The following is a 12,866-nucleotide window of genomic DNA, read 5'->3' as shown; positions in this document are numbered from 1 at the left end:
TCCTTTGAGGAAAACTATCTCTTCCCAGACATCCCCCAAAATCACCCAAAAATTTACAAAACACCGCTAAGCATAGCTTTGTGAGAAGAGCTGAGGGTTTTGGGAATTATTGAAACAGGAGAAAAGTGGTGGAGAAAAACGGGCTTCAGGTGTGTTCCCGCCTTATTCCATGGCTACTAAATCTTTTAATGGTTGAAATGTTCTCCTCGTGATCAAATCTATACACATTTCCTGTAAAAAAAATTACATATAGCTACCTTCCAAAGTAGCTTAGGTACTAGGCTGTGCCCTGTTATGAGCCCAGTTAGTACAGGGCGGGGGGGGGGGGAGGAATTGTGGCGGTGCTATCATGCCTGCCTAACCCTGTTTATCCAGACACATACAAATAATATTATTAGACACAGAGGGGTGGGAGAAAATTACATAATGTGCAGCAGACACGAACAGTGTCATCAGCCAGGGGAAGCAGAGTGATAGGCAATTCATTCTTTCAGAGAAGAAAAACTTTAAGCCGTCCGATGGCTTGCTCCACATAGATCCGGACATTTGCAATGTTCAATGTTTCTTTAACATCCCTTAGTAACAGCTGCATAGATGATGCACAGCTAGGTGGTATGCATAGTGTTGCCTTGTGCATCATCAAGTCTTCTCTGATCTTAAACCCTCTGTCTGCCATGACTTCATCATAGGGTTCAATCATGTTCAAAAATCCACTGTTTCTCACCACAAAAATATCAGATGCCCTTCCTCCATAACATGGTGAAACATATGAAATAGCTCCATTTGGAGTAATTGCAACAAGCACTTTGAATGTGTAGTGATGTTTATATTCACTCCATAGGGCTGCTGCCAAATCAAGTCCACTAGGGGTTTCTGTGAAGCACTCAAAGCAGTCACTAATGCATCTTACTTTGCGGTACAGCATCCTAAAACATAACGGGAGAGTTTTCTTGACCTGTTGACGACTACGCCACACGATTAACACTGACAGTTCCTTAGACATGAGCTTAACCCATGTAATGAAAATACTGCTGACAGTGGTAGCTGACACATGGAGCCTAAATCCCAAATCAGTAGTCAAAAGAGCTAGTCTTAGTTTCATTAAAGTCAGTAGAAATTCTTGCTGCAGTGTGAGCTTTCTTTCAGGTCCTGGTCGTCCTTTAGTAAAACCTGTTGCCAACTCCAAAGGAGGAGGCTGAGGTGTCTCTAGTTGTGTTTTTCTCCCCTCCAATACTACATTGACCGAGCCTTTTCACTTAAATAATCAAATAGGAACTTAAATGTTTCAGTAGACGGCAAACCTGTGTAAACGTTCACTTCCAATTCTCTGGTTAGCTGTTCAAACTGCATAGGAACTGAAACAGAGTAGTCCACCTCAGTTTCCAAATCTTCATTATCGTCACTTGAGCTCTCATCATCATCTTTGCAGCTGCTGCTGAAAGGCAAGTACCTTGAAGCACCAGCTTCTTGTAACTTGTTTGCTTTCCTTTTCTTAGGCGACCTCTTTTGTAGATAATCGGAAACAGTCAAAAAAAACAATGGAAAGTCAGTTTCAGGGTTTCTGGGGGTTCTCCCCAAAGGAAAATGATTTGAACAGACAAAAGTCCCACTAGTGCCAGGCGGTGGGTTGAAAACATCACCTTGTGTCTTCGCTACTTGCTTGCGCCATTTTTCGGCAAGTTTAGGGTCAACTGGCCACTTGTGATAAGTCAATTTCTGCACATGCGATCTAACATAAGCGAGTTCTGGATATCTTTTATCATTATCACAAAATCCCCCTGCACAACGAGCGTGGCTTGGCGTAACAACAGATTAGTTGGCCATGTCGCCATTAGCATTTTCAGGCTTGGCCGCGCGCTCGCCCCAATAGTTTTGCACCCCCGGCAAAATGGCGTCGGTAACCTTGAAATGGTCTATCCCCGTGGGTGAGGTGTCTGGAAATTTAACACGCGGCTATTAAAATCAGAAGATTTCTGTGCCGAAGTGAATAATTTCTGACCACAATGGCAATTAAGAAAACCCATATTCACACACCCTAGGGTTTGGTGGGATGCGGGCAAACTTCAACTTAAAGAAATTGCCATTGCCCACAGCATGGCTGCCGGAAACACTCGAAAGCAAGAGTGTGCCGCTCTCGAAAGGGAATTTTGCAACCTTCAATCACGTGCGGATCTGAACAACGGAGATCATTGCTCCCAGTTGCTTGAGATCAAAGACCTTTTACGAGCAATGGACGATGAAGTGATTGAAGGCTGCATACTCCGTAGTAAAGAACAGTGGACTGAGCTCGGGGAAAAACCAATGCGGTATTTCTACCAGCTCGAGAACTCGCGCTAGTCACGCAATGCTATCCACGCATTATGCACAGACAATAACACTACGGTTAAAACCTCCCAGGGCATTCTTTAGGAATGCCACGCCTTTTATAATACTTTTTTCACTGAGGGACCTGTTGACCGCAGAGCCAAGACTGGCTTTTAGAATAGCTTGATTCCACTATGTCATCCGAAGATCAGAAACTTTGCGAGGGCAAGCTGACTTTTTCAGAATGTCATGCCACTTTGTCACAAATGGAATACGGTAAATAGCCAAGAACTGACGGTTTTCCAACCGAATTCTATTCCCATTTTTGGGGCCTCCTTGGTCATGATTTTTGACTAAGGCATTCAAACAGAGTACGAACTGTTCTTTGGTATGACGATGAATAAAATGCAATGTCTTATGTCTGCTAGGAATACAGCTCATTGAGTTTGTTGCTTTTTTTAAAGATAGCTTTGAAGTTACTAAACCATTGTTCGCAAAACTAGATTGGACAAAGGTTGTGTCGCTTGAACATTTTGTTTAACTTCTTCGGATAGCATCAGAATTTTAGCGTTTAATTTACGAAGACTTAATTACATTTAAGAAAAGGGCCTACCAAAACACAACACACAAATGTGTCATAAAATTTTGCACAAGTGTTTTGAAAGTACTGTTGAAACAGTTGTATTAACTAAGTACTGATAAAAAGGTATTGCCGGCAGTATTTTTACTGAGAGTATGAATCTTTTGATCTGTAAGTTCAATATAATTATTATTAAAGTTGTTTTTATCCATTGAAGAAACTCTATAGTAATGTTCTCGTTAAAGAAGAATGTTTGCATTTCAACTATTTATGACAGTATAAAGTAGTTACCAAATGTACCAAAATGTGTATAATGTTTTAAAAGTACCACTGAAACAGTTGTGTTATTAGCACAGATAAAACGGTACTGCTGGTATCTTCATTACGATTATGAACTTTCTGATCTGAAAGTTCTATAAATTGCTTTTATCCACATCAAAAATGCTATTATAATGTCAGTGCTAGTGTAATGTTACCATTAAAGAAGAACGTTTGCATTTCAACTATTTATGATGGTATGTCTGCAAATGTTTATGGTAAGCAAATGTACCAGAATGTTTAAAGTGTAGTTGTAAAGTAAAGTGTTCTTCATTCAGTTTATTAAATGTGTCAATTCATTTTAGAAAGACTTAGTTAAAAGGATTTATACGGTAGACGCAAAAACAAATGGTGACTAAGTTGGGGTCGTGAAAATTACATTTACCCAAAAGTGACTAAGATGGGGTCTATAATTGGCCATAAAATATGACTATAATGGAGTAGGGGTTCTGAGAGGCCAGCGGCACATAGCCAACAAAGATTGACCCAAGTACCCCACCCCCCGGGAATCTCATAACACCTCAATGCTGCCGAATTATATTTTTTCTGTTTCTCGAAAGTAAGAAATAGGCGAGTTGTACGTGCATTTCGAGTTCCAGGTCGGCAGCCCCTGGACCAAATTGGCTGAAATTTGGAGAGAATGTTGTCAGAATGTTTGCCGACAAAACCTTGTCTGCAAATTTTGATTATTCTTTTCTTTAAAATGTTATGCCTCTTTTCCGCGGGCAGTCCTATTTTTTCCCTTTTCTAACTTTATCCTCTTGTAAAATAATAACAAACGCACGTCCCAAAAATCTGAGACATGGTTTTTGAGGTCAATGTGTGAAGAAATGGACGCCATGTTAGTTTTCACCGACCTAAATTTAACGCGTGTATACCTTGATTTATGGGTTTGTGAAGCTTTGTAAACATATTCACATTTTCGAAACACGGCCAGTTTTTACCATTTTAAACAGGTCGGGTCACAATCTGTAGTTATTGAGCTTCCAATAAATATATGGTTTATATCGGTTCTTGTTTAAACCACGAACGCTAGAGTGGACTGCACACCAATGGTCAAATGGGTTATACTGATACCTTAACATAATCGAGACACCATGGAAACAAAGAAGGCATGCAGCAGCGCAAAAGGCATCATGACTAAGAAGATTAAGGAGATTTCCAGTCTAATGACTGAGGAAAGCAATGCAGATGAAGTAATAAAAAAGTCAGCTGAACGAGAGCAAGTGTTTAAGAAATTTCAAGAGGCACACGGGGCGTTTCATAATCAATTAGAAGATCCAGAGCCAATCGGAGAATCCGGAAATTATTACGAATCAGTTCTCAGTGAAGTAGAACAGCTTCAAGAAAACGTAGACGTTTTGCTAGCTAGGGTGGAAGCTTCAAGGTTACTAAGATCTTATGAGATAAATCCCAAAGACAGTATTTCAAACGCTAGTTTAAGGACTGTCATGTCACACTCGTCACGATCACCACGCTCTTCGCGTTTGTCACCTATGTCGCATAATTCTTCCGCTAGCACCAGGGCAAGAGCCGCAGCAAAAACGGCTATTTTAAAAGCTGAAGTCGCAACGCTTAGGAGGCTGCATGAGATTGAAGAATGAGAAATGAAATTACGCCAATGCAAAACTCAATTAAAACTTAAAGCTGAAATCTCAAAGGCTGAGGCCGAAGAACTGGTTTATGAGCATGCCAAGAGTGAGACCACCGCAAAGTTACTTCCAGAAAACAAGCAAAATAAGAAAAGCGTTTCATTCCTGCAACCCCTGGCAACACCATATGAACACCGTCAACTAATCCTTTGTCCAAATTTCCTAGTACCTCATCGGTAAACTGAGTTAAAGCTAGACTGGTAGATCTTCCACGTCTGAAACCAAATTGGTTAACAAAACAAAGGTTATTGGAAGCAAGGTAGCCATAAAGTTGAGAATGTACAGCTTTCTCGATCACTTTGCTGACCGTGGGAAGGATAGAAATCAGGCAGTAGTTATCTTTATCACTTCTGTCACCTTGCTTAAAGAGCGCAGTTACTTTAGCACATTTCCATGAAGATGGGAATCGGCCACTTTCCAGGGACAGGTTTATGATATATCATAGTGAACGAGCGAGTACACTTGCTGAATCTCTGAGCAGGCGAGCACTGATGTTATCCAGTCCAATGGCCTTATTGATCTTCAGCTGACTCAACTGCTCTTCAACAAAGGATATTATTACGGGCTGGAGAGAAAACTTTGAGCTGCATGCAAAGCACTGATCCAGCAAAACACCACTAAAAGCTTTGGCAAGCTTCTTGCCAATGCTTGAGAAATGATTATTCAAAGTTTCGGCAATGCTTGTAGGATCAGTTTGCAATTTCCCATCAGAAAAGATTGCGTTAATCTCACAGCGATTAGATGGAAGAGTTTCTTTGATCGCTTTCCACATCCTGCAACTGTCACCGTTAGCATCCTCTATTAAACGGCAATAATATTCCGATTTAAGCCTTCTCTCCTCTCGATTTGCACAGTTTTTCAGCTTTCGGTACATTTGCCAGCTGTACTTGGAATTTAAAATTCGTACCTTCTTTTTATGGTAATCACGATCACGCCGTATTCCTAAAAGCTTTTTTGTAATCCAAGGAGACTGTTTTCCCTTAACTCGTTTTGTTTTCATCGGAGCATGATCGTCGGCAACGCTTTTGAAAAGGCTCTCCCAAAGGCATAAAGCATCATTAACATCATTTGCGCTCTCAATAATAGACCATGGAACGTAATTTAAGTCTTTCAGAAATGCATCTTTATCATAGTTTTTGAAACAGCGATACTCAAACACCTTGGGCAGTAGTTTTTTGACACCCCCTTTGATGGTACAAAAACAACTCTGTGGTCGCTTATGCTTGCATCAAGAACATCTGACTGCACGATCCTATGAGAGTTGTTGACAAAAATTAAGTCTATCGTGGTGCTAGAATTCTCAGTAACACGGGTAGGCTTGTTAACAATCTGTGTAAGGCTGTGATTAGATGCAAATTCTTTTAATTTATGGTGTAAATGATTTTTCTTTGAAGAGTAGTCAACATTAAAATCTCCCATTAAAACAAATCACAGTGGTCAGTACCAATCATGTTAAGAGCATCATCCAGATATGAAATAAAATCATCGATATTTTGATCTCCAGGTCTATAGCTGCAGCATATAGTCAATCGCCTACATTTAGGTCGCTTAACATCCACCCACAAGCATTCAAAACAGTTGGATGTGAGATCAGACTTAACCACAAAAGGTATGCCGTCTCGAACAAAAAATCATGACTCCTCCACCACAACTTTTAACCAAGCTGACCCTATCCTTTCGTGCCAGCGAGAAGCCTTGCAAAGTAACTTCGTCATCCATAAATCTGGAGTTAGCCATGTTTGCGACAGAGTCAAAATGTCAATAGAATGCTTGTTCACAAATTCTTTGACATAGTCGAGTTTATTCAGCAGGCGGTTAACGTTTAAATGGGCAATCCTGAAACCTTGCAACAAACGGATTTCAGACTGATCATTAAAATCTTCAGGATGTTGTAAGGTCAAATTGCTACTGCTTAAATCATTTAAGGAATTTACGCTAGGAAATAAACAAGTGAAACATCCAGTTAGAAGACTCATTTATCACAAGTGAGTGATACTCCTCAAAGCCCATGTTCATACATTTCGCGTGGTACCATTTGTTACACTCATCGCATTGAACTGCTTTTTGATTTGAGCGACATCCTTTCGAGCAGACAGCACACGGATCTTTAACAGGGCCAGGATTTGAACTCACATCACCCGACAAAAGCACCACAAGCGAGGCTGAGAGACCAACATTAGCTTAGGTAGACTTCAAGTTGCACTGCTTTCGGCTGGCTATACAGATATTATTTTAAAAGTTAAACAAGTGATTTGACTGGAGGTGCTGGATTTAAGGAAAGATCTAGTGGCAGTGCTTCCACCAGGATATGGAAAATCACTAGTTTTTCACCTTTTGCTGTGATTGTTGAAGGAAAGGGATGCAATATGCACTTCTCCTAGTACAACTTGTAAGTCTGTAGTTTTAGTTGTTTCGCCCTTGAACACCTTAATGTGCAACCAAGTTTCAAGCGCAAGAGATAAAGGAGTACAAGCAGTAATTTTGGGGTGTAGTGTAGTGAGAGTGACGTTTACATCACGTGACACTGGAAACCATGTGCTAGAGAGAGTGTCAATAGAATTGTTGTGTTCCTACAATATCATGTAGGGAATCAACTTCTCTTACGAAGCTACTACATTTGGTGACGAGGAAAAAAGTCAAACACAAGACAAGCTTGTCTGGAATTCTGAGCTATGGCTGTCTGTTTAAGTGGACTAACTGGTTCTGAAGCATTTGACAAAGTTGGTGAGCCTGCCACTCTTTGGCAGCCTTGGCGACTTTGCAACGATGAATTCGAACTTTTTGTGACAGCATCAGGCATCGATGACCCAAAACAGCAACGAGCCCTCCTTTTACACCTAGCAGGACCGGGCATAAGAGAAATCTTCCATACCATTCCCAGGGAAATGAAGGGCATCACTAAAGACTACAAGAAGACGATGAAGTCACTCAACGATTATTTCAAATTAAAGAACGTTCCAAAGGCGAGACAAAACTTTCTAGGAGCAATGCCTGCACCAGGTGAGCGAATAAATAACTTTGTAACCAGATTTAGCAGCTTAGCTGAACATTGCGAGTATGGAGAAGAGAAAGACAATATGACGAGGGACCAAGTGTTAACACACATAAAGGACAAAAACTTGAAGTCTAAATTATATTGGTCCAAGAATTTAACCTTATCCAAGCTCTTAGAAGTAGTGAGCCAATATCATGATAAGGATGCCCTGATCCTTATCCAGCCCGAAGACCAAATCAAGTGAGTGGAGCTTGCTGAGGAACAAACTACTTTCCTAATGAAATTCCAAGGCAGATGTTGGAATTTTAACAAAATCGGGCACCTGGCCAAGAACTGTCGCTGCTCACATGACCATGTTTGCGAATCCTGTGGAAGACTGGGCCATTTTGCTGTTTGTTGCCAATACCACCAAGAACATGCCAGCAACACAACCTGCACCACCAGTCATGGGAGAACCCCTCTGCAGACCAGGAGAGGGGGCAAACGAGAAAAGTGCATGCTGTCACCCAACAAGCGGATGGCAAGGAATCAGAGGATGATGCATTCTGCGTCCACTAGTGAGGGCCTTGGAACATTAGAACTGCATATAAATGATAACATAACTACTGTTATTGTTGATTAAGGTGCCACCTGTAATCTCATATCAGAGCATGTGTTTCATTCCCTAACAGGGGCAAAAGCACCGTTAGTAAGTGTGGTAAAAATGTGTATGCATACACACTCCAAACCACTAGATCTTAAGGGAAGCTGCATGTTAAGAGTCACTGTGCCACAGACCAACATGTCAGCCATTGCAGAATTTTACATAGTCCCAGGGCAGGCTGCAACTCTGCTAGGTCGTAAAACGTCAGAGAAGCTTGCAATCCTTAAGGTTGGAATTAATGTTAACAACTGCAACACAATCATTGACAATCCCCAAAGCTGCTCTTAGGGTTAAACTCCCCAAAGTTTTTGAGGGCCTGGGCAAGCTAAAGGGCTATCAACTAAAGTTACACCAGGATGACAGTATCGCACCTGTGTCACAACCCCTTCGCCAAATACCATTTAGCAGGAGGCAGAAAGTGACCACAAAGTTGAAGCAATTAGAAGAACTGGATGTCATTGAAAAAGTCAATGGTCCCACCAGCTGGAACAATTCACTTGTTGCCGTAGAGAAGCCCAATGGAGACATTTGCATTTGTTTGGACATGAGACAGGCGAATCGTGCGATCCTCAGGGAGAAACACCCAGTTCCTGAGGTCATATGTTAATGAGGAAAAATGTAAACAATGACGTTACAAAAGATTTGCCCATTTAAAAAGGGAGGCACTAGCCGTCTGGTGGGCCTGTCAAAAATTCGACCTCTACTTGTATGGAATGGAGTTTTAGCTCTGCACAGACCACAAACCGTTGGTAACTGTCTTTGGGGAAAGAGAACTCTACGGACGCTCTAAGCCGGTTCCCAGTAGGTCCAGCTCAGGACCATGATGCCTGTGAGAGCACAGAATATGCCTGCAGCATAGCTAGTGAAGCCGTACCAGCAGCACTCACACCCCAACAAGTTGAGCAAGCATCTGCAAAAGATCCCACATTACAGTTGGTTTGTCAAGCTGTTGCCTCAGGAAACTGGAGTCGCTTATCGGGCACACTGTACGAAAGCTTTGGCAGAAGAACAAGGGGTCCTTAGCCAGCTTCTCCCCAGGGGTAACCATATTATCATGCCAGAAAGCCTCTGGAAGCATACTATTGCACTCACACATGAGGGCCACCAGGGTATGACACGCACAAAGGCTTACCTTAGAGAAAAGGTATGGTGGCCCAACTTGGACAAGCAGGTTGAACAGTCTGTAAAAACCTGCCACCCTTGTCAGCTAGTCGACCCTAGAAGCAAGACTGAACCTATCAGGTCAACAACATTACCCGAAGTTCCATGGGGTGACATCGCCATTGACCTATTGGAGATTCCCCGTGGAAACCACCTGCTTGTAGTAGTAGACAACTACTCATGCTGGCCCAAAGTCATCTTGTTAAAAAAGACAGACGCTTCACTCGTCACAAGAACAATGGAGGGTATCTATCAAACACATGGCAAACCCGAGAATGTCTGCAGTGACAATGGCCTGCCATTCCCTCTGCAGAATTTGAAGGCTTTCTAGATTACCTAGGAATAGCTCACCTAAAAGGAATCCCCTACTGACCTCAGAGTAATGGTGAAGTCCAGCCCTGTAACGAGACTTTACTAAAGATAATAAGGATCACCACCTTAGAAAGTAGAGAGGCAAAATTTTCTCTTCCAGTACCGAACTGCACGTCACACAGTGTCTGGATTGTTCCCAGCCAAGTTCTTGATGGGTCGACGCCTTAATGATAAACTCCCAAGAGTTACCATTCCAAGTGAGAGAATCACCAAGGCTCACTGGCAGCAGCTTCTTCGCGAAAGAGATGCGTGGGGAAACTTCGACAGAAAGAGTATGCAGACAGCAAGCGGTTGGCACAATACAGTGATATTGGAGGAGATCACATCTTGCTCAACAAGAGCCGTGACAGCAAACTGTCTCCCAACTTCAAACCACTACCATACAAAGTGGTGGAAAAGAAGGGCAATGCTGTCCTAATACAAGATCAGGAAGGAAACACCAAGCTGCGTAACGCGAGTCACATGAAGAAGTTTATCCAGCTGGACCCTTCCACTGAAGCCACTGAAGCTCACAGAGGAGACAGGGCAGAGGACATGCCCACTGGAAGACAGTTGGAAACAACTGCTTTGACCCCACCAATCAATATTGATAAGCAGCCTACCCTACCTTCTGAATCCAGTGCAAGTCCCCTTCCTTCAAGGCTCGCTCGTGTTAGGCACCCTCCAGCATGGATGAGTGACTTTGTATCCCTTTGTGCTTAAACTCCAAAACATCCAATGCAAATCTACGTAGATGACTCTATGCAAATTTATTTCTTTGTAGTTTCTGGACATTGGACATTCATTATTTGGCCATTAGCTATCTGCGTGATAGGGAGTTTTGTAATATGTAAGGGGGTGATGTGGCGTAGTGACAGTGACATTTACGCCACGTGACATTGGAAACCATGTGCTAGAGAGAGTCTGCCATCTTGTCAATAGAATTGTTGTGTTCCTACAATATTGTGTGTTTTCTTCTCTTGCGAAGCTACTACATGGGGGTGAAAGAGGATGATGATTCACCAGTTACAAATACTCCTCAGTAGGAAGGAACTAGAGAGTGTATTATTCAGACCGAATATGAAATTGTTTTCTCTCACCTGGAGGCATTCTTATCGTGTGAGGACGGATTAAAAGTTCTTCAGAGCACAATCTATATATAAGCCGTCAAAGCAGTGATTTTAGATGAGGCGCGTTGCGTCCTTGAATGGTGAGCAAATGCATTTAAAAAAGCTAAAAGTACTCTAATCCATTACATGACACTTTTTCAGAAATGTTGTAATGTAGCCAGTTTAGATCCTTGTGTCCTGTATTTTTTTAAAAGAATACTGATCATGACATGAGTAATAAATAGTTGTTTTTCTTATTCTATCACTGGGTTGATATCAAAAATATATTCACTCTTGTCTTATTTTACTGCATCCATAATTGCATTTCTGGTAAATAGTAAGTGATGGATTGAAGACTCACCATCAGTAAAATGATCAAATTATACCTTGACCTATCTTGTCCTCATGTAATTATTCAAGGCTTTTCCTCCCCTTTCTCCAAGGAGTCCTAAGATTTGGGAGGATATGATGCAATTAGCCATGTGGCGGTACTTTTGGCACTTCGATCAATAATTATTATGAACTGTATTATATCTTACTTTTCAAACAGGGGAGATGACTTCAGGCCTGATTATGGGAAATTAAGTGTACTTGCTGCCCTTTTCCCAAGTGCTCCCATAGCAACCCTTACTGCAACAGCAACAACTGGTGATAGACAGACTATTTGTAACACACTTTGTCTGAAGAATCCCAAGCCGTTAATAGCAAATCTCAACTGCCCAAATGTCTTTTTTTGTCAAGGTATTCAGAGAGGGAAGTGATAATGAAGCATAATGTTAAAATTCTGCAATCCATTGCCACATCTCTTTTGGAACAGGGTACTGGTTATCCCTTAACATTACTTTATCTGCCTCTACCATGGTGTCGAAGGGCCTATAAGGTTTTTGAAGGCATTCTTAAAGAAAGACAATATGACCCATGTGATATATTGCCTTAGAATCCCATCTTTCTTCAATTTAGGAAATCAGCCACTATACAAATATAATTGTTTGCACATTGCTTTTGGAAATTCTGTAGAGAGTATTGAACATTTCTTGCAAGGTTTGAACTGTCCAAACTCTTACATACATAGATATATAACCAGGGAATCTTTGTTTCAGTGAGTAAGTTGAAAATTTGGCATCTGAAAACCCACAAAACAGTAGTGACAACCCACAACTTAGCAGTGGTGATGATTCTGACTGAACCTCCAACACCTGATTCCCCACAGAGAGGAAGAGGAAGAAGGCGAGCTCAAGTTGGAGGTCAACCAGCAGGGGGACGAGGCAGAGGTAGAGCAGTGCTGCAGCACCAAATGGCTATCGAAGCTACAACAACCCAGACACAGCCAATCAGCTGCCTTCATTCAATCCAAGATGTCTTCCAGGGCTTAAACTAATCGGCCCCATACTTAGGGGTGCTATGACCAGAGCTGTCGATTTCTTCTGGCTGTTCATAACTGTTGAACTGCTAAGGGAAATCTGCCTACATACCAATTCCTATGGCTGGGCAACAGTTGCTGAAAAGTCCTATTATGGGGACAAGGAAGGAGCATGGAAGGAAACAAACCCAGATGAGATTGAAAAGCTTATTGCCCTTATCTTGTACTGTGGTCTGGTCAAGGTTAGTTCGTTCCACCGCTACTGGAGCACACAGTCTTTGCATCACAGTCTCTGGGCAAGAAGTATCATGTTGAGGGAGAGATTCAAAGCCCTTATTGGTATGCTACATGTGTAGACCCTGGCACAGAAGATGAGCAAGATAAGCTCTGGAA

General features: G+C 41.9%; 2 protein-coding genes and 1 pseudogene across 2 annotated transcripts; 1 reads left to right on the top strand and 2 right to left on the bottom strand.

Moving 5' to 3' along the window:
* Nucleotides 1–490: 490 nt before the first annotated feature.
* On the bottom strand, nt 491–2,024 carry LOC145484431 (uncharacterized). The gene is made up of 3 exons (XM_081463354.1): nt 2,000–2,024; nt 1,302–1,778; nt 491–1,248 (listed from the first exon to the last, which is right to left on the bottom strand). The coding sequence occupies exons 1-3, from the start codon at nt 2,022–2,024 to the stop codon at nt 491–493; spliced, it is 1,260 nt and encodes a 419-aa protein (XP_081319480.1).
* A 3,269-nt stretch (nt 2,025–5,293) lies between these two features.
* Nucleotides 5,294–5,854, bottom strand: LOC145470717 (uncharacterized). Its single transcript, XM_081454572.1, has one exon. The coding sequence runs from the start codon at nt 5,852–5,854 to the stop codon at nt 5,294–5,296; it is 561 nt and encodes a 186-aa protein (XP_081310698.1).
* Nucleotides 5,855–10,176: 4,322 nt separating this feature from the next.
* On the top strand, nt 10,177–11,383 carry LOC145470803 (uncharacterized; annotated as a pseudogene).
* The last annotated feature ends 1,483 nt before the right edge of the window (nt 11,384–12,866 follow it).

This window comes from Orbicella franksi, chromosome 1 (genome assembly GCF_964199315.1).
Source record: "Orbicella franksi chromosome 1, jaOrbFran1.1, whole genome shotgun sequence".
NCBI lineage: Eukaryota > Metazoa > Cnidaria > Anthozoa > Scleractinia > Merulinidae > Orbicella > Orbicella franksi.
The sequence above is the reverse complement of the archived record's forward strand: the minus strand, read 5'-3'. Positions and strand labels throughout refer to the sequence as shown.

Bases quoted from the DNA above. Each gene is read 5' to 3' on its own strand.
- LOC145484431 (XM_081463354.1), bottom strand. From the start codon at position 2,024: ATGGGTTTTCTTAATTGCCATTGTG. The intron at 1,779-1,999 runs GTCAGAAATTAT...CTCGTTGTGCAG, and splicing joins TTTTCTTAATTGCCATTGTG to GGGGATTTTGTGATAATGAT. The intron at 1,249-1,301 runs GTTTGCCGTCTA...TTAAGTGAAAAG, and splicing joins GGAAGTGAACGTTTACACAG to GCTCGGTCAATGTAGTATTG.
- LOC145470717 (XM_081454572.1), bottom strand. From the start codon at position 5,854: ATGAAAACAAAACGAGTTAAGGGAAAACAGTCTCCTTGGATTACAAAA.